General features: G+C 40.4%; 1 protein-coding gene across 2 annotated transcripts in view; it reads left to right on the top strand.

Annotated features, from left to right (window-relative positions):
* Nucleotides 1–830: 830 nt before the first annotated feature.
* The window catches only part of tbc1d19 (TBC1 domain family, member 19), a 31,347-nt gene continuing 11,855 nt past the window's right edge, over nucleotides 831–20,322 (top strand). Inside the window, exons 1-15 of one of the 2 annotated variants that reach the window (XM_085155516.1) lie at nucleotides 832–1,061; nucleotides 1,196–1,268; nucleotides 1,382–1,427; nucleotides 6,859–6,934; nucleotides 7,055–7,129; nucleotides 7,489–7,552; nucleotides 8,304–8,350; nucleotides 8,432–8,542; nucleotides 9,104–9,176; nucleotides 9,776–9,814; nucleotides 13,390–13,502; nucleotides 16,203–16,277; nucleotides 16,367–16,429; nucleotides 19,098–19,182; nucleotides 19,599–19,643. In XM_085155516.1, coding sequence (XP_085011642.1) covers nucleotides 966–1,061; nucleotides 1,196–1,268; nucleotides 1,382–1,427; nucleotides 6,859–6,934; nucleotides 7,055–7,129; nucleotides 7,489–7,552; nucleotides 8,304–8,350; nucleotides 8,432–8,542; nucleotides 9,104–9,176; nucleotides 9,776–9,814; nucleotides 13,390–13,502; nucleotides 16,203–16,277; nucleotides 16,367–16,429; nucleotides 19,098–19,182; nucleotides 19,599–19,643 — 1,081 coding nt within the window. In that variant the 5' untranslated portion in view covers nucleotides 832–965. Of the gene's footprint in view, nucleotides 1,062–1,195; nucleotides 1,269–1,381; nucleotides 1,428–6,858; nucleotides 6,935–7,054; nucleotides 7,130–7,488; nucleotides 7,553–8,303; nucleotides 8,351–8,431; nucleotides 8,543–9,103; nucleotides 9,177–9,775; nucleotides 9,815–13,389; nucleotides 13,503–16,202; nucleotides 16,278–16,366; nucleotides 16,430–19,097; nucleotides 19,183–19,598; nucleotides 19,644–20,322 lie in introns of both variants that reach the window. The other variant, XM_085155517.1, reaches the window with a different exon arrangement.

The following is a 20,322-nucleotide window of genomic DNA, read 5'->3' as shown; positions in this document are numbered from 1 at the left end:
TTTATGCAGTCTTATTGTTTTGTTTTGTTTCCAGACAATTAAATAACCACAATCAAGAAGAAGAACCAATTTTCACTTATACTAGCCTTACCACTTCTCAGTAAGGCTATAATAAGTATCCATGCGAAATAGTGCTTCACACTTGATAAACACCTTAGACTTACTCAGTTATGATAACTGTGTATTTATGATACAAGTACCTGGTATACCACAGATCAATGGCATCCATGACAAAGATGCACAAAGGTCAGCCGCAGAGAGACCCTTTAGTGTGTGCAGCACAGTGTTGGAGATTTTCTATCACTCGGTTGTGATGAGCTGATTGAATAAAGTGATCAGGAAGGCTGGCTGTGATTGGCTGCAAACCAGATACTTTTGAAGCAGTAGTGAAGAGGAAGAGGAGGTGACTGGACAAACCGGATATGTTTATATCTACGTGGCAAAAAATATTCTGCCTCACTATTATTATTATTATTATTATTATTATTATTATTATTATTATTACATTTAATCATTAGAGTTGGCGCTCTTCTAAGGTTTGTTTGTGTTTAGAAGCTCAATATCTGGATAATATCTCACATTTCTCTCTCTATACTTAAATCGATATTTTTGATAGTACAATAAAATATAAGTTTCGAGTTATCAAGCCAAAATATAGAGATATTAACTAGAAATTTTGACATTTGGATGGGAAAAAAGGAGTTTTTCAGAAACAAGCCTCCATAATGTGTTCTAAAAAGGAGAGGTGATAAAAAGAAAAAAGAAAGCAAAGGTACCCTCGGAATTATTTTCTGAGGTCGGAACTAAAGTGTGTGGTTCTTGTTTCCCCTGCAGACACGCAGCCCGTCCTCAGTTGCTAAGTAACCTCTGCAGGGGGCGGCTGCTGGATGCTGACAGTTTAGCCGCAGTGAAGCGAGCCGCTCGGCTTCAGACGCATAACTGAACGGGCTTTGACCAGAAGGAGGATGGACGAGGGCATCGAGCTGTCTCTGACCATCGCTCAGATCATCCAGCGGCTCAGAGGAAGCCATTTACACTCTCAGATAGAGAGGCAAGCCAAAGTGAGTGAGCTAGCATGTGGCTAACGACACGGTGCTTCTGCTTCTAGCTCACCTTTAGCTAAAACCACAGCATCCAGGCCACATAATGTCTAAGAATGTGAAGCATTGATTTCCCCATGTCCCCATTTTTTCAGGAGTGTTTACACCAGCCTGACGTAAAACTGGAGTCTCTGAAAGAGGACGTCCGCAGTTTTCTCAAAACATCAGGTAGCAAGCTGCAAGAAATCTCTTCTCACAAAGTCATAATTAAGCTGTTGTCTCTTGTCTGTTTAGTGATAATAATATTATAACATATAATAATAAATTCCAATGTTTTCCAGGCTGGGAAAGAAAGCTGCAGAATGCAGTGTACAGAGAGCTGCACATGTAAGTGACATTTGGTGTAAAGCTGTCCATGCATGAAGAAGCACTGCGCACACACACACACACACACACACACACACACACACAGACACAGTGGGGTTGAATTTACTCAAGCATGACAGTCATTGTGTTTGGGCTTTCTCAGCCTCAAAATGATTCAAAGCTAGTTTTGTGCCATGCTTGCGTTTGGTATCACTCTATAAAAACTCATCATGGCTTCAAGCATTCATCCATGTCTAACATTCACACTTAATTTGAATTTTTTTTGCATCAAATTTGAGCTTTTTCCCAAGATGAATTTTACCAGGATGATAGTAAAATGGTCACCTACTCAACCAGTGAGCTAAACTGATGCCCATAATACCTTTTAAAATAGATATTTTGAAATGTGTTTAATTTGCTTGAGCATAAAACTGTTTAAAAAAAAAAAAATCAAATAGGCAAAACAGAGAAAAATGCATTGGCCTCTTTAAAGTAAACAGTTTTTTCTTGTATATAATAAAAAAACCCAGAACTATTTTATCCTTTTTTTTCTAAATTGGGGATTTCATTTACTTTAGCTTAAAATACATTAAAAGCAAACAAACAAACAAACAAAATGCCTCCAGAAAACAGCAGATGTGTAAGTGTAAATATCAGATAGAGCGTCCTCCATGCGGGCCAGTCGTGCTTATGTGTGTAGTCACCTGTCAAAGCAGGGCTCGCAAAATTTCAAAATTCCTGGTAGGCTTTCGGGCAGGGACTCTTCAGTTTTTGGTAGCCCAAAATAAATTTAAGTAGCCAGAATAAAAAGAGAGCAATTTTTTGATTGATGTTTTGTTTCCTTTAGAATATTATACATTTAAGTATAATATTGTAACGGAAACAAAACATTAATCAAAAAATTGTTGAAAAACAAATTACAACATTGTATAAAAATTACAATCATCAACTCAAATACTTGGTTCTAATTGAGCAGACATTTCTATAAACTTGTAAGAACTTTGTAGAACATGAATCAGTCTGTGTCAGATCCTGAATCTGAAATTTCCACTGAAGTCACGGGTAAGAGGCAAATGGAACCAAGATCTAGGCCATTTGCTTTTTGAAGTTTGCAAAGACTGCTACATTGTGCCAGTGGTAGTTCACTCTTTGCAACATAGTAGCTGTTCTAAACAGATTTTCAGGTTTATTTTTAGTTTGTTATTTGCAATTGGTGTTTGTTCTGGGAAAGATATTGCAGACTGAGCAATAATGCATTTCTTGCATTTCTCATGGGTTCTAACGGGGGCCTTTCTTAAAATTACTGGTCCCAGTAACAAAGGCGCTTGTCGACTCAGAAATTGAGGGAAAACCAACAACACACCCGGCAGAACATTATGTTATTTACACGGGTGCACATAAGTGGTGCCCTGCAAAGGCTCGTTGTGAGCGAGGAAAAATCTCTGCATTTATAAATTAAATAATGTTAGGCTGTCAAAGTAAACATTTACATGTACTAATAGCCTCTGTGAGGATATCTGTGCATTTCAGTTTAGATGGAAACTGAATGCTTACACATTAGCGATGGAAAATTTGTAAACCTCTTCTCATGATTAGCTTATTAGATATAGTGGAAATTTTAATTTGTTTTGCCTCCTAGCAAACTAAAGATGCACGGCTCGATCTGCTGAGTCACTGCTGTGTATTGCTGGCTAATATCAGCCTACTGATGGTTGCTGGTAGCCTTCAAAGGGGTTATTGCTTTTTCTATGGAAGATTCATTTTCCTTGACAGAAAAGTAGGAATAAACAAAAATAAAGTTTCCCCAGATTCTATAGTTAAACTTTGGTATCTGCATATGACAGCAAATATGTGACATATGAAAGTCTGTCTTCATCATCATCATCATTATCAGGCACACAGAGGATGCTGTAAAGACACATGAATGTAGTCAGGAGTCAGGACACAATCACTCTGTATATCTACAGAGTGAAAAGCCATCAAATACAAACTATTTTATTCATCATGATTGCTAAATTTGATTTATTGACGTCTTTGGGTAAAATTTCTTGTGATATCTGTGTATATGGCTGCTTGACAAACACCCCACAATGCAGTAGGGCATGTTTCTTTATTCTTGATTATATGATTGATTACGTGTACCTCCAGTAAAGGAGATGCTAGCATTGGGAAACTGCTTGAGAAGAGCTGGACAACCTAGACCAGAAATCCTGTCTTTGCATCTTTTGGCTTGATGGCGCCAAAAACTATCTCCCTGTTTAAAAATGTAGTACACTGATTATCCCAATATCTTGTAAAGGTGTTGCTAACTTCTAATGGAAAGTACAGTGGTGGTTAGAAGTTAAAATCCACTAATCATGGGAATTAATCTCATGGAAACTTTGGGTTTCAATGACTTCTTTGAACTGTTCTTTTCCAGGTTGGTATGATTGTACAGCATACATCTTAGAATACTTTAAAACAAAAAGTGGGTATACAAGTTTGAATTAATTTTTAATTTGATCTAATCTACTGTGGAAGCCCGTTTCTGGCACAAAAAAAGTATCCATAACTCAAAATTTCGAGTTTGCGCTGCCAATCAGTAATCTACATGAATAACGTAATTTCTTTGTTACCCGGAAGCTGAAGCCCTCAGCTACAAATGCTGCAGCTAAGCCACCAGTATTACAGCCAGTCATGTATGCACAAATTGCTGATTATTTTCAGCGTGGCTTCACAAATGATGAAATCCTTGTGTTATTAACTAAATCACATGGCGCTACTATCAGCAAACGTACTCTTGAAAGTGCCAATATGTTTGATCTGGTTTTGAGTGTGCATTCCTCTACGCTAGATCCTTCCAGGTAACAAGAACATGACGTAGATTACTGATTGGCAGCGCTAACTCAAGATTTTGAGTTAATAAATCGAAATTTTTAGTTAATATGTCAAAATTTCGAGTTATGAATTGTTTTTTTTAATTTATTTTGTTTTTTTTTTTACTGGTGGAAACGGGCTTCCATAAATCCACACAGGGTCAAAGTATACCTGCAGGCTCAAATATATACAAATATATACATACACTCACTTAATCTTTTAAAAAGTGCTCCTAAAGGTTTTACAGTGTCTTTTAACTTGACAAACCCAAGGCCTATTAACGAATGATCACTGGTTGATCATTGTAGTCAACCAGTGATTGTGATCGACTACAACTGGTCACTTCTCTTTGTAGCACAAAAAAGGATTTATTTGACACCATTCGATGGATTGAACAATACGCAGAGCACTGGGAAAGTCCAAGGAACTCAGTGAAGATTTGAGGAGGAGAATTGTAGATTTAGACAAGTTGGGAAAGTCTCTTAGAGCTCACCTTCAAGTTCAACTGAAATTAGCAGCTACATGCGTGGACAGGCCACATACTTTCTGGAGAAATGTTTTTGCCGTCACAGAGTGGATGGAATAATGAGAAAGTAGGACTACTTCCAAATTCTCCAACTTCACCTGAAATCAACAACGTGGTTGAAACCTGGACACAACTGGGTCTTCCAACAGGGCAAGATCCTAAGAACACATGGTTTTGGAGCGGACAAAGCAAGCTAATGTTAAATAGCTGGAATGGCCTTCTCAAAAATCCGACCTCAACACTGCTGAAAATCTGTGGACTACGCTTAAAAGCCAAGAAACCAAGAAATTTAAATGAAATCTACCAGTTGTGCTAAGAAGAGCGATCAAATATCAGCCAGAATTATACCTGAAGCTTGTTGATGACTACAAAACGCATCTGGTCAAGGTACAAATTGCTAAGACACCAGTGCCGTTCTTTAACTTCACCTATATTTACAAGTAGACTGAAGTCACAAGTACCTTCATTCACAGTTGATCGGCTCATTCATGTTTATGTCAGCTGCCTTGCAATAAAATAAATGCAAAGTGTTTGCAGGGCAGTGATGGCAACCTTCTTTTGTGAAGAGTAGCAAATGTTTTCGAGAATAGTCAGGTAAAGTCTTTGAAGTCTTTGGCAAGTCTTTGAAACACATTAGGGGGATAGAGATGATCTATATAAGACTTAATGTAAACAGAGAGCTGATTATAGAAGCAGACAAGGTTGGATCAAATTAAGGTGAGGCTGACAGTTAATGATGTCAAAACACCATCAGGGAGTCAGAGGGAAGACAAACACAAGAAGTCAAGGCAGAGGACAAACAATTACCAAAACACAACAGGAAGCAGTTACACGAAAGATGAGAGAAGTCATGAAGAAAAAAGAGAATCCAAGAGACAGTGGGGAAATGATCAAAATCGAAACAAGTAGGAGACTCAATAAAGTCCAGCACCATGACAAAGGTTTGTGCAGAAAGTCGGTGCTTTTTTTCTTCTTTTTTTTTTAAAGAAAAGGTTTCCAAATAAGTTGGAAATAATGAAGACGTGTGAGTGAGTGGAGCCAGGTTTACTTGCAGAAGCAGAGGGAGAACGGGGTCAGGAGCGTGCAGTGACTCAGAGCGCGCACAACAACACGGGCACGGCTTCATAGAAGAGACTGGTTACGTAACCCAACATCAGACTGCGTTAATGTTATAGATTCATCTCATTCTACACCTTGTTTACACATAAATACAACACGCACAATATAATAACACAATATAATAAAGCTGTTACACTACTATCTATTTAAAGGTGATTAATGCAGGTTTTTTTTTTTAATTTGGTAGAAATGTTGCTCTCTCCTGCACAAGTGTGGCTCCTCTTAGTGTTATTGGTTTACCTTTAAAAAAATGTTTGGTTTTTAAACACTGAAATTGTAGCTAAAAAGCCATTGTTCCCTGAACGTTAAAGACTAACAATCCCTCCACTGTTATCCACATTTATGCACTCTTTTTATCTGAAATCTCCGTTTGGCTGGAGGCCTTTTTGTCTCTTCCGTAAAAAGCTCGGAAACGTGTGCTGCACTCACTTATCTCAAAGAGCACCGGACTGTCTCTCCTTAGGCTCAGTCTGAAACAAGGACTTAATACGTTGCTTTTAGAGGGTGACATATAACAGTGACTAATGGCTCCTTCTTCGGGCGCTATGTGCTCTTATAGGTGTTTAGATTGGGGTGAACGTTGTTTAACGCTCTGAGACCTTGAATCATTCGGCATGCCCTGAGCAGGCTTAGGTGTGGGGGGGGGGGGGGGGGGGGGGGGCGTGACAGTTGTGCATTTGGAGATGTCTTCTGACTCATCTGGTCTCCATTTGTGGGGCTCTGATGGAGACTGACTGCCTGCTTTTTGTAAAGGGGGAAAAAAAAAAGTAAGATTTCCCTTTTGTTTGACAGTTTCCTCCTTTCAGATGTGTTTCTTTTCAAAATAAGATGCTCTTTGTGCCATGACCGGCTTCATTTTCCCCAAAGCTGTAAGTGTTTTGTGAAAAAACACAGTGGTGTTATTTGTGTGTCAGTCGGTAACGTTGTCTCACTTGCATTTGCTTATTCCAGCCAGCTGCCCCCGAGGCATCCCCCAGCTCCCCCGGAGCATCTCAAAGAGCCGCTGGTCTACATGCGCAAGGCACAGGTCGGCCCGTCTGCTTTTATTTCCTCACTTTCTCCACTTCTCTCTGACTCCTATCATTTTTGTCTGCCAAATTCACTTTTAAATCACTAAGGTGTGCGCATGTGTGTGTCTCTTACACAGGCCAGCTGGGAGAAGCGTGTCCTCAAAAGCCTGAACAGCATGAGCACAGAGCTTGGAGTGCCTCTGGCTCACATGGTAACTGAAACATTGACAATCACAGCCAAGTTTATAGATTTTAGTTTGTAGGGTTTTTTGTTTTTATTTTGCAACATCTTTTCTAGAGATGTTGCAAATATAACAAATTGAAAACCCTGCATCATTTTAACCCTGAGCTGCCTGAGCTATGAGCTGCGGCTAAACCCGAGCAGCTTTTTTAACTGACGATATCCAGACTGTGTTGTTTGGAGTCTGTTTATCAGTTTTACTGCTTGCTTCTGCACAGGCACGATTGTATTTATGACTTATTATTTCGAACGCAATACTGATGTGACATTTTTAAGACGGGATGTGCGGCATTTGTTTGTTGAAATCTTGTCTTTCCGCCTGCTCCACAGAGGCCCGCGGCGGAGCAGAAGGAGCTCACCAACAAATGGAACGAGATGGGCACAGATGAACCAGGTCTCAAGACACTACCCAGGAGATTTGGCCTCGAGCAATCTGCCTTTTATGATAGATTAGTGTTGATGCGTCCAGGAGCTGCTGTATTTATCGCCAGCTTAGCACATCTCAAAACCAGATCTGCCACTTCCGCGTTTGCTTCCTAAGCCGCGCTAATGCAGCCAAGGCTTTCTAAGGCACTCGGGCTCTGTAACATCTGCATAGCGCACAGTGTAGCTTTTTGCAGAACACACGCTGGAATTGTGCTGCCAAGCCTCCCCATAGACGACTGAGCCTGTGCTATGAATTCATTTTTGTTGTTTAAAAATAGTTTTTATTGTTGTCAGAAGATACGTACCACTTTGACTTCAGGCCACCGCGTTTACAAAGAACACCCTAATCTCGTGTCCTAACAGTGCTATCAGTGCTCAGTGGTGTATAATAACATTTAGGATGTGCCGTCCTTCGGCTGTAAACATTTTGGATCGTGAATCTAGAAGCTGTCCAGACTCCTGGTAGGGAGATAACCAGCAGCACCCCTTCCTCTCGTCCAAAGCCTTAATGCGGCCTTGTTCTGAGGATGACACGGGACTGGAATTTACTGCGGTGCTATGAAGACGGTGGACAGAAGTTCCACTTAGAGCTGGCCTTTAATGTGCATAGATGTGTGTTTAAGTTGAAGTTGATAAATTAAGTTCGCAAAGAAATGGCTTTTTTGACTGCTGTTACATAACGTATTGTAAAGATTGTTTACGTGTTTATATCGCCGCAGATTTGAGTCGTTTCAGGCCTGTCTATGCTCCGAAAGACTTTCTGGAAGTAAGCACATTCCTCGCCTTGTTTTTTACTGCTATTATCAGGATTGAACTCCATTATGTTACATAAATGCTGTCTAAACAGGTCCTAATCGGTTTGCGGAACCCCAACCACGATAGCAGCGAGGACATCAGCGTCAGGAGTCACTGGGGACTCATCCAGGTTCCTCTCAATGTCAGGGACATCCCACACCTGGTAGGGATCTGTGTTCCTCCCCACTTCACTTCACATGTTTGTGGGTCATGGGGATTTGGAAAAACTTGTGAGCGGGATCAGACACCAGCAGCTTATTCAAAGGATAGCTAACATCACTCCAAGTCTCTGGCTGCCAGTTTAAAGGCTTATTAGCTGTTTCTCAACCTGAATATCACTGATATTCTACAGCAGTATTGCCCAGAGAGGCCTCTTAGCTCAGTGGTAGTGGTGCCCAGAGCAAACTCTGAACAAGGGGAAATAGCTTTTTATCATTATGCAGCAGTGAAACTCCCTTACTGCTGATCAAGCTATTAAATCCTGACTAATAGCTGTGTTGTTTATCACTTATTTTCATAACTCATCACTCTTGCCTTATATGCAAAATATGAAGAAGTCATGGGTGTCTCAATAATGTCTCTTAATATATTTCTTTTTCTTCAACATTTTGTGTTTCTTAATAAAAACGTCTTGCATTGAGGTAGAAGTGTGTTCTTTGAACTGAAAGAAGAATAGATTTGACATTTATTCATGCGTTTTGTGTCTGTTGTGTTAAACTCTCAGAGAGAGGCCTACTCAGAGCTGAACCTGACCAGTGGACAGATGGGGATTGATGACCACGCACTCATCCATCCAGGTATTACTCCTTTCTTGGAAGGAGAAGGATGAGAAGACTGATAACAGACTGATAACAGATACTTAGCTTGGTAGTTATCATGCCCTAAAAGACATGTTCAAACTGTAACGATAACATGTTGGTGGTTGTAGGGTCAGGAAAAGAAGCTCCGTGTTACAGCGCTGTGTCAGACGTTTGGCAGAATCAGAGGCTCATTAGTTTTAAAAACTTTCAGAGGACTTTTTGTCCTATAAAATCCATAATTTGTAGGCAAGCTTAGATCTGAATAATTACAATTATCACTCAGCAGCATTTTAATACCAGATCTAAACACATTTCTGGTTGTGATTAAGAAAGAATACTCTAGAATAAATGTGTTTACCTAATGAACAGAGGGCTTTAATGGTGTATATACCACAGGGACTTCATATCAGTCCTTGTTCCTTTCTTGTGCCACAAGGGCCGTCTGGGATTTCTCAAACAACATCTCGGTGAAGGCCACATATCGACATTGTTACACTTTGGTGTTCAGGCTTGAAATAGAATCCAGCATGTCTGTTTGTAAATCGAGCAGATAGCACCACTGATGGATCTGTTCTTTCTTTCTCGTTCCTGTACAGACTTGTTTGAAAACGAGTATGTGCAAATCGGAAAAAAAGGTCAGTGTTTGGTTCTTGTTTTTATTCCTTTTTTTTTTTTTTTTTTTGTGGAATTGGTTTGTTGAGTTCTGTTTTCTTCATGAGATTTTGTTCATTGTACACTAAATTACCAAAAGTATTTACTCACCCATCCAAAATGACTGTATTCAGGTGTTTTAATGAACACTTCCATGACCACATGTGTATAAAATCAAGCACCTAGGCGCACTATACACCTCACCTAGGTTGAGGTGTATAGTGCGCTGAGGTCGCCCACTTTTGCAGAAACAATAGTGACAGACCAACGAACTTCATGCGGCCTTTGATTAGCTCAAGAACTGTGCATAGAGAGCTTCGTGGAATGGGTTTCTATGGCTCAGCAGCTGCATCCAAGCCTGACGTCACTAAGTGCAATGCAAAGAGTCAGATGAAGTGGCGTCACGTCAATGTGGTGTGACTGACCCTTATTTGTCTGGCAATGGGATGGACGATTGCCAGACGGGTTTTGGCAGTTGCCAGGAGACCAGTACTTGTCTGAATACACTCTGCCAAGGGTAAAGTTTGGTGGAGAGGTCATTTTAGACAATTTCACGCTCCCAACTTTGTGTGAACAGTCGGGGATGGTCCCTTCCTGTTCCAATATGACTGCACACCAGTGCACAAAGCAAGGTCCATAAAGACATGGATAAGTGAGTTTGGTGTGGAACAACTTGACCGGCCTGCACAGAGTCCTAGCCTCAACCCAATAGAACACCTTTTTCGATGAATTAGAGTGGAGGCGTGTCTGACCTCCAAATGTGCTTCTGGAAGAATGGTGAAAAATTTCCATAAACACTCCTAAACCTTTCGAAAAGTTTTCCCAGAAGAGTTGAAGCTGCAATGGGTGGACCGGCATCATATTAAACCACATCGACTAAGAATGGGATGACCCTCAAAGTTCATTTATGCGCGTGAAGGCAGACAGGTGAATACTTTTGGCAATGTAGTGTAAATCCACATCCTATTGGTCAAGAATGTACCAGTTTGTTTGTCTTTTGGGAAGGGAAGGATGAATCAATTTCAATGAATATAACATGGAATTTCTCTTAAGAAAACAACAAAAAACAAGGATATTTGCTTTAAAGCCATTTTTGCTCATACATTCCTCTATGCTAAGTACAAATATGTAGCAGCTTAAGTGTCCTAACAGAGGCAACCAGGAATGTCATTACCTCGTCATTTTTTAAGACTTGTAAAGTATAACTCCAAATGTGACACAGAAACTTGATGAGCAGACAGTGTTGTTTCTAATTTTTGTATTTAAGAGCCTTTTTATGGAGATCTTTTCAAAACTAATCTAATTATATCAACTGTGACCCATTTATGGAAGCCCCAAAATAGGCACAAGAGTTATAAGCAGAAAGTGTGATGCAGAAAGAGTCCTGAGAAGTAGTGCTGTGAGATATTGTATGTTTTGGTACTGATCCAATACCAAGAGAAAATACAGAGCTAGTACGGGGCGACCGTGGCTCAGGGGGTTGGGAAGCGTATCTGTAACTGGAAGGTCGCCGGATCGATCCCTGGGCTCTCTGTCCTGGTCGTTGTGTCCTTGGGCAAGACACTTTACCCTACCGCCTACTGGTGGCGCGATATGGCAGCCTCGCTTCTGTCAGTCTGCCCCAGGGCAGCTGTGGCTACAACCGTAGCTTGCCTCCACCAGTGTGTGAATGTGAGAGTGAATGAATAGTGGCATTGTAAAGCGCTTTGGGTGCCTTGAAAAGCGCTATATAAATCCAATCCATTATTATTACTGCCACTACTAATATTGATACTTTTAACCTACAACCTGCATCTGTCTCTAAAGGAAACCATGTATCCATCCTATCTCAGTAGTACTGATCCAGTACCAATGCCAGCGTTGTATCAACAATATCGATAATTGGATCGATGCGCCCACCTCTAACGGGAAGTATTTGTGTGACTCAGTGAATGACTGCCGCCTCTGAGTGGAAGCACGAGCATTCAGATTGGTAACACTTTAACTGTTAGCTCGTTGCTCTGTAACAACACCACCTGTATCACGGGCAAAATCAGATATCAGCCAACAAGAGTCTTACAAACACAGGCAGTAGTTTATTTACACAACCACGACCCTCGTTCTACTGTTCGCCTCTGTGCCTAAGCTGCGCCTCGTGGTCCAGACGAAGGAGTAAGTGCACTCGAATACGAAATTTAGGAAACGAGGAGCGTGTTCGTTTATGTTATGACTGGCCAGCACCTTAAGTCAAGAGCTGTGTGTTTTTGGTTCCTGTCACAACAGATTTAGGGCAGAATGGGGAAGTTGAAGAGTTTGTTTCCAGCATGTGCCTGAGTGATTTCTTGGAAAGCTACGCAGAAATTATGGGAATGTCTTTGTTAATATTTTTGATGTTTATACATTTTTTTGAGGAGAAAAACAATCCTCCACACTCAGTCTTTTCATTTTTGTGCTACTTGTTGAGGATTCTTGCAGAATTCTCAATAAATGTTGAATATTTTGAATATCTTTGTATACAGTCGTGAGCCACCCTTCATTTATTTGTTTTTGCTAGGACAATAGGAACGTCCTATGTCAGGTCTTTGCTTTATTCAAGATTTCTTCAAGCTCTTTAAGGACATGACTTTCAGATACTTTTCATCTGCTTTAGTTGTTTTGTTTTTTTAGGCCTGCCACTCTTTTCTCCTCCAGTTGTTCATATACATACATGTGTTCTTCCTGCAGTCTACTGTTTTACCTTCATATAGCCAATTGAAAAAGAAAGTAGACCCTCTTTTATTTCTAAGGTTTTAGGTATGAGGACTAAAACGTATCTTCTGGTCCTTAGGAGGACTTGAATGAATTTAAATGCAGCACAACAGCACATATTACACTGTGTCATTATTTAACAGTAACTAAGTAATTTCCAAACAATCTGAAGCCCATCATTCAGCAGTGGGAAAGATTATTCACAAGTGGAAAACATTCATGACAACAGCAGAGCTTCCCAGGAGTGGACGCCCCAAGGCTGCAAATAAATGGAGAAATCCTCTTCTCTATAAAAAGAACATATCAGCACGGCTTAGGTTTGTAAAGGTGCATCTAAACAAACTTATGGAACAATGTGCTTTGGACAGACGAGACCTACGTGAAGATATTTAGACAGCATATCGGCACAAACACCTCATAACATCTGTCAGCACGGTGGTGGAGTTGTGATGGTTTGGGCTTGGCCACAAATAACATTCGTGTATTTACATTAACTGTTAAGACGTACTCTTACAGCAATTACAAATACCGACACAAATCCAACTCCTGTGTAGAAGAAGAATACATCATTTGAAATTCTCGCTTCTGGAATAGGACTAATTTTTTTATGTAATCCATTATTATCTCTTGTATTCATCTGTCATTTAGTCTGTCAAATGTCAGAAATGTGTCACAGTTAACCAGATTTGTGATTTTTGATCATGAATTTTTTTTAAACCCTCTTTCTGAATGTTTCGTGGGGAATAGCCAGGCGAAGGACGCCTGATCCTAAGGTGAATAACAGCTGTGTTATGCACCCATTCTCTGTTTTGTCTTCATGTCTCTTGTGTAGTGGTTATGGAGGAGGATAGCGCAGCAGCACAGCAGTACAGCAGGCAGGGCTGCCCCACCGGGCTCCGGGCAGACCTGTGGGCCCTCATCCTTAACGCCACGAACCAGCCACAGGTATAGTACACTGTGCACACACACACGGCCGAGTTGCACTCTGGCGGCCACCGTCAGGTGGCTGTGTTTGCTGTAGAGCAGCCGTGCACACACAGCTGCAGTGATTCCCAGAGGGCATGTTTACTACAAGGGGAAATTTTCAGCTGCGTCCATATTCACGCTTAACGGTTTGGAGCTTGGGCCTCAGGTGTATTCGTTTCCCTGGAGAACGGCACCAGGATCAAACACTTTGCATCCTTGCATTTATACCGTGCACTAAAAACCAACACATGATGTATGAACACCAACTGAACTGCAATTTCTACACTAGACAATCCGTGCATTTGCTGGTGTGCTGCTTATTGGCTCGCTGGGACTGTTTGTAGAAACGTTAACATAATCAGATGCTGGGGGGTGTAGCACAGTTAGCACAAACAGCGTGGATGCCTGTGTGTGTGGCAGAAGTCTGTGTAAACGCTGCAATCCAGAGTCTCATGTTGGTGGCAAGTTGCAAAAACAATGCTTGTGATTAAGAGATTGATTCGTTAGAGAGAGCTATGTGGGCAAACCCGCTGAGGTCTGGAGAGCGTTAGCACGGCTCTGGATACCACAAGAGCAAACACATTAAACAGTCACAGTTGGTTAGTTACAGACAGGATAAATGTGGCTGGTGCAAAATTGTCTGCATTGTGTATATTATGAATTAGAATTATCTTTCAGTAGATCTAATATGACGACTGTAATCTCTTCAGTCAAATGACTTGGGTGTTGCTTTGATAAATGTTAAATAGTCCCAATCTAATTTTGAAAACAAGTTTGGGACGCGGTGTAATTAAACTAAATAATGCAAAGTGCAAATCATTTAAATCTTATATGTAACTGAAGAAGAGTACACATTAGCATTGTAAACAGTTGTTAACAAGATCTGTGATGGTGTGGTGGCGCATTTAGCGCAAATGGCACACATGCACAACTGTGGAGGTGTCATTGATGCTGAAATATAGACATTTACAGGCCATTTTATTTGGCACACCTGTTCAACTTCTGTAAATCTCGAATCTCTTTAATTTCTGTTAATCACATGGCAACGGCTCAATGCATTTAGGCAGCAGATGTGGTCGAGATGAACTGCTGATGTTCAGACCAAGCATCAGAATGAGGGAGAAGGCTGATTTAAGTCATTTTAAATGTTGCATGGTTGTTGGTGCCAGAGCTGGTCTGATTATTTCAGAAACTGATGATTTTCTAGGAGTTTCCCCACACAAACATCGCTAGGATGTGGAAGAATTTGTCTGAAAAAGGGAAAATATCAAGTGAGTGGCAGTTCTCTGCCTTTGGATGTCAGCGGAGAATGGACAGACTGCTTTGAGCTGACAGGAAGACAAAAGCAACTCTACAGTCACCAGATCTCAGTTTAATAGAGCACCTTTGGGATGTGCTGGTGAGCTGCGTGGTGCTGTCATGTTAATATGGACTTAAATCTCTGGGCAATGTTTCCAGCACCTTGTTCTTCCCCTGAAGGGAGGAAGTGTGCAATCAGTTTGTTTTGTCTGTTTGTTAGCAGTCTAGCGTTCAAAGTTTTCAAGATATAATTTTCAAATTTTGTGTGAGGGTTAGGTGCCAATAACAGCTCGACCCTAAAGGTCAGAGTAAAAACGTTGTATTACCCACAGTGTTTTGGGATCATCTTCACAACAATATATTGGGCCTTGGCGGACATGAGTACCTAGGTGGGCTAAACATTTGACCAAGGTCAAAGTTGATCTTGAGCGCTAACACTACTCAACACTATTGAGTAATATATCATATGATGGGGCACAGAGAGAGCTTATTATTTTTTCAATATGACGCTCTACAGGGTGACGCCATAGCAGGCTGACATCACCATAAAAACATCAAAGTTTAGTATTTATTTACAACAAAACAAACCGGTATACACAACACACTTTGATTCAGCAGCATAAATATAAAGACAAAGACTCTATAAACAGCAGGACTTTGTAGTAAAAGCCAGGCTGCATCCCTACTTCTGAATAGGGATCCTCAGCTTCCTGAGTGCTGGTCATAAACATGCTCTTTTTGTGATCCTGTCGTATCACACAGTTTGCCATTTTACACCTGATTTAACACAGTGGGATATTTCTTAATTGTTTTATCCTTTATTTTTAAAGTTTTGTAGAGTGGTGTCCAATTCAGATCTATTTCACTATCCATGAATCTAACCTGTAAAGTGAACTGCTGTGACCCATGTTTCCACTCCATACCAGCAGGATATATAAACTTGAAGTATTTTAGCAGAAGTTGTCAGAGCTATCTTTTGCTGACGCTGTCCATATTACCACAGTGTTTTCAGTGTCCTCGCTCAGCTGTCAGAATCCCAGAAACGTCTGTTTTTGCTCTCACTTCACTGCCGATCATTGTGTAGGTGCTCTTTCTTTGGTCCATTTATGATAACCTGTCTCAAACCGGAGGCGCGCTTGATTTTAACCATGCGGTCGGAAACACGTCACCTCTGCGTGAAGCCTCGTTCAAACCTGCTGTAGTCACAGACAGAGAAAGTGCGTAAAGTTGACTTAGAGGGATCTGTTAAACAGAGTGAGGTATATTTTAAATAATAAATGGGGGGAATATTCCCGTTACGTTTGCGATGCGATTTATAAATTCTGGATGTGAAACCGCCTGAAAGTTGACATTAAACATGTTGGCTCTCTGCTGTTTCAGGATGTGATGCATTATGAACAGTTAAAGGCAGGAGTCATACAGCATAACCTGCTGGTGGACAACCTTATCTATAAGGTAAGTTACATTGTTACCGTGCTCATCAATAATCTGTAACGTTACATCATTCTGAGATCATTTTAATTTCAAAACATCCTCTCCGACAGGATGTGAAGCTCACCGCCAGTAATGACGACTACTACTTTGTGTTTGAAGATTTCCTCTATCAGGTAGGCTCTCTTCTCAGTTTACTTACCACACCAGGAGTTGTGTTTCAAAAAATGTTGTGACCTGAGCTCAAATATTAATGAAGTGCTTGCTTGGAACTTGTTACTGTTTAGCATTTCAGCATAGTTAAAACTTTGTATCTGTTGACATGTTTCTAACTTCTATCAACAGAGTTAAAGGCTTGAAACCAGCTCGTGGCCTCCCTTATCAATTTGTTACACTTATCTTGTTGTACAGTTCAGTTGTTTACACTGTTGCAGATTAAACAAAGTCATTGTTGTGTCTTCCATATTCCTGTGAGATAAGAGCTTCTACGTCACCCAGAAACCGATTGCCCCAAACATTAAAACTCGTTTTAGCTAACTGTCACTTAATAGCAACGCTCATCTTTATCTGCCTTACTTGTTCAGCCCAGATGCGGATAAGACCTTGTATTAATAGCTTCACTGGCACTCACTGCTCGGTTTCCCTTTAGTGCTCAGCTGATAAACACTTGCATGTACTGGGCAACCGGTTTATTCAGCGACTGTTTGCCCATCATGCTCCCTAATGCTAAACCGATGAACACATAGGCACATGAACAAAGCTACAGTATTCCTGTCAATGTTGACTAATGTTAAACTCACTAGGCACTGAAATAATCCACGTATTGTTGCTCTTGAGCAGCTACGTAAGCAGAAATTACTTCTTGAGAACACGCAAGTTTAGAGTTTTCCAGAAATGTTATGCCATATTATAAAAAAGCCACACAATGAATCACTGTCAGTCTTGGATTAGTCTGCCCAGAGACTGGAACTGAACATTATTGAAGCAGTGTGGCATCATCTCAACAGAGAACAGAACGAAAGGCAGAAACCTCCAAAGAAGAGCTTTGAATGTCCTTCAAGATGGCTGGAGAACTATTCCTGTAGACTACTTTGTCACAGTCTAGCAGTGGCAGACTGTATGGACTGACAAAAAGGCTCGCAGACTCCAAGCAACAGGGAACAAAACTTGAATGTTAAGAAAAAGCGAGCCATTTAATGAGGCAGGTAACAAAGTACAAACAAAGGGCAAACTGAAGCAAAACTAACATTAACCTAAACTGGGTGAACTAAAAATAAGCATGAAAAAACCCTCAACATGAAACTTGGCCTGGATGCAACAATACCTGAAACATGGAACCATGATGTGAACAACAGACAACCTGACCCCAACCAAAGGAGGACTTAAGCACACAGAGAGATAACGAAGGGATGGGGAACAGGTGGGAACACAGATGGGACAAATCAAACCTAATGAGACAAGGGGAAGCAAAACTAGATACACTGCACATAGGACAGGGACCTTCACAATAAAGCAGGAAACAGCATGGAACTCAGACATAAACTTGACAACATACAACACGCGCCATGAAACATAAATGGTGAGAGAAACTTAGATACAGGGGTAGAAAACACAAGGAATCTAATAAACAAATGAACTTAGCTAACCTAATAACTTAAACATAAACATCAAAATAAACTAAAACTTAAAACGCTGGGTCCACAGCCCCAGAAACGTGACATACAAAACATACATAAACAACAAGAAAGCTCAGAGTTCAGGCTGTGTTGAAGAATAAAGTCATACCAAACTCTGTTTTTCCTTCATATACTGTATTTCCATGTATATTTGGAGGTTCAGTAAATCAGTGCAGCTATTTCCCTTTTCCATTGTAAGATATAAAGAAGTGAGGGTTGTCTCGAGACATTTGTACAGAACTTTATATGTCTGGAAAAATCCACATCAGGTCTTTTGGATAAACATATATTCACGTGACATTATTGATGTCATTAAATTGACATTTAATACAAAAATGTAACTGTCTTGATTTGAGTTTGGATGGTTTTTTTATGCTTCAGTCAAAGACTTTCCACCACAGCACTGTTCTAATCATACAATGTGACTGCACTGATGAGACTGCTTTATTGTCTGTGTGTAGAAATGGTGAGGGTATGAAAGCTGATTATATAGAAGTCTCAAAAACTCACAAAACTCATATCATCTAATGTGATAGACTTGGCATGAGAGGGTTAAAGATGGCTAAAATGCATTTGAATTAGACCTGAGAAGTAGTCCCACAGTGACATCCCATCAAATCTCAAAGGTCAAGCAAACCACGATTTGCTGCAGTCCTCATCCGCCAAGTTAATTGTACGAATTTCTGGTTTCATCTTTTCTCTAGAGATTATTTTTCCGCGCTGATTCAGCTTAAGTGGCTATAGGAAATGAAATTTGTTCGCAGAAATATATAGAAGTTGGACTGTAATGGAAAGATCTCTCACTCATGCGGTCCTTTTGTGAAACAAGCAGCCACTTAAGGCTCGGTAACTGCCTGCTTCAGTACATCCTGAAACCCTGACCCCAGATGGTCTGCTTTAATAGATTTCTTACCCAAGAGGAATCAGGGCCACTCAAGGCCATCACCAGCACAGAGCAGATAAGAGTATTAACTGCTGTCTGTTTTATCCCCGGTTGTCAGGCGGGGATACTGTTACACATTAGGAACATATCCTATATACATCCCTCATGAAATTTAAGCATTGCAAACCTTAAATCCACTATCTGATACCATCATTTTTAATCAGTTCATGAAAATGTGTGACTCCGTGTGCGCAGTATTTAACTCCACCCCTTTTGTCCTCCCAGGTGTTGTTGTGTTTCTCCCGTGACACGGCCGTCCTGGAGCACTTCAAATACAACAGTGCCACACCTCCCAAGTCATACATCCAAGGTGAGATTATTAGCTAAGGACAAATATACACAGTTACGCATCTCTTCATGGCACGAGGCCAGAGGAATGGCACTTCACACGTACAACATGGGTTCTCATACACCGTTGACTTTGCATGTTAGCTGTGTTTATTTCTTTGAACCTGACCTAAGATGAGTGTGGGATGCAGAGGGGTGAGCATGTCTGTATGGTCAGGAGTCTGTATTTTCCAGGTCATTTGAATAAATGCCATTATTGAAAAAACAAATCAAAACACTGTTAAATGTATTTTCACTAAAATCCTGGTGATTTTATTTTCAAGAAAGTCAAAATCTCTTTGGTAGCTGCTACAATTTTTTATTTCCATGATAAACCTTGCATGTGGTTAAAATGACTAAAAGATTAGAAGCTAATGTCATTGCTTGTCTGTCTCACAGGGAAAGTGGGAGATGAGGAGTGTGCTGTTGTTTATCCTCCCAACGGTGAGCTTTAATATTATTTCACATGTTCTGGTAGTGTTAGTTCTCTGTTCAGTAATATTTTATGTAACGGGCCAAATATCTATTGAAGGAGTGATTAACTGGAAGAATAAAAAATGAATAACTGAAGACGGGAATTCAACATATACCTGTGGTAAAGATAACAGCAAGAATTACAAGTGAAAATATGATATAATGTTACAAAATGTACATGTAATAATATGCTAAACAACCCAGCCATGCCTAAATGTAATTTATTACACTTCTTCCTTTAAGTCACTACCTCACTGCAGACTCAGCTCATCTACAGTGGGGCAAAAAAGTATTTAGTCAGCCACCGATTGTGCAAGTTCCCCCACTTAAAATGATGACAGAGGTCAGTAATTTGCACCAGAGGTACACTTCAACTGTGAGAGACAGAATGTGAAAAAAAATCCATGAATTCACATGGTAGGATTTGTAAAGAATTTATTCGTAAATCAGGGTGGAAAATAAGTATTTGGTCAATAACAAAAATACAACTCAATACTTTGCAACATAACCTTTGTTGGCAATAACAGAGGTCAAACGTTTACTATTGGTCTTTACCAGGTTTGCACACACAGTAGCTGGTATTTTGGCCCATTCCTCCATGCAGATCTTCTCAAGAGCAGTGATGTTTTGGGGCTGTCGCCGAGCAACA

This window comes from Neolamprologus multifasciatus, chromosome 3 (assembly GCF_963576455.1).
Source record: "Neolamprologus multifasciatus chromosome 3, fNeoMul1.2, whole genome shotgun sequence".
In the NCBI taxonomy this organism is placed as follows: Eukaryota; Metazoa; Chordata; class Actinopteri; order Cichliformes; family Cichlidae; genus Neolamprologus; species Neolamprologus multifasciatus.
This window is presented reverse-complemented; position numbering and strand designations above follow the sequence as displayed.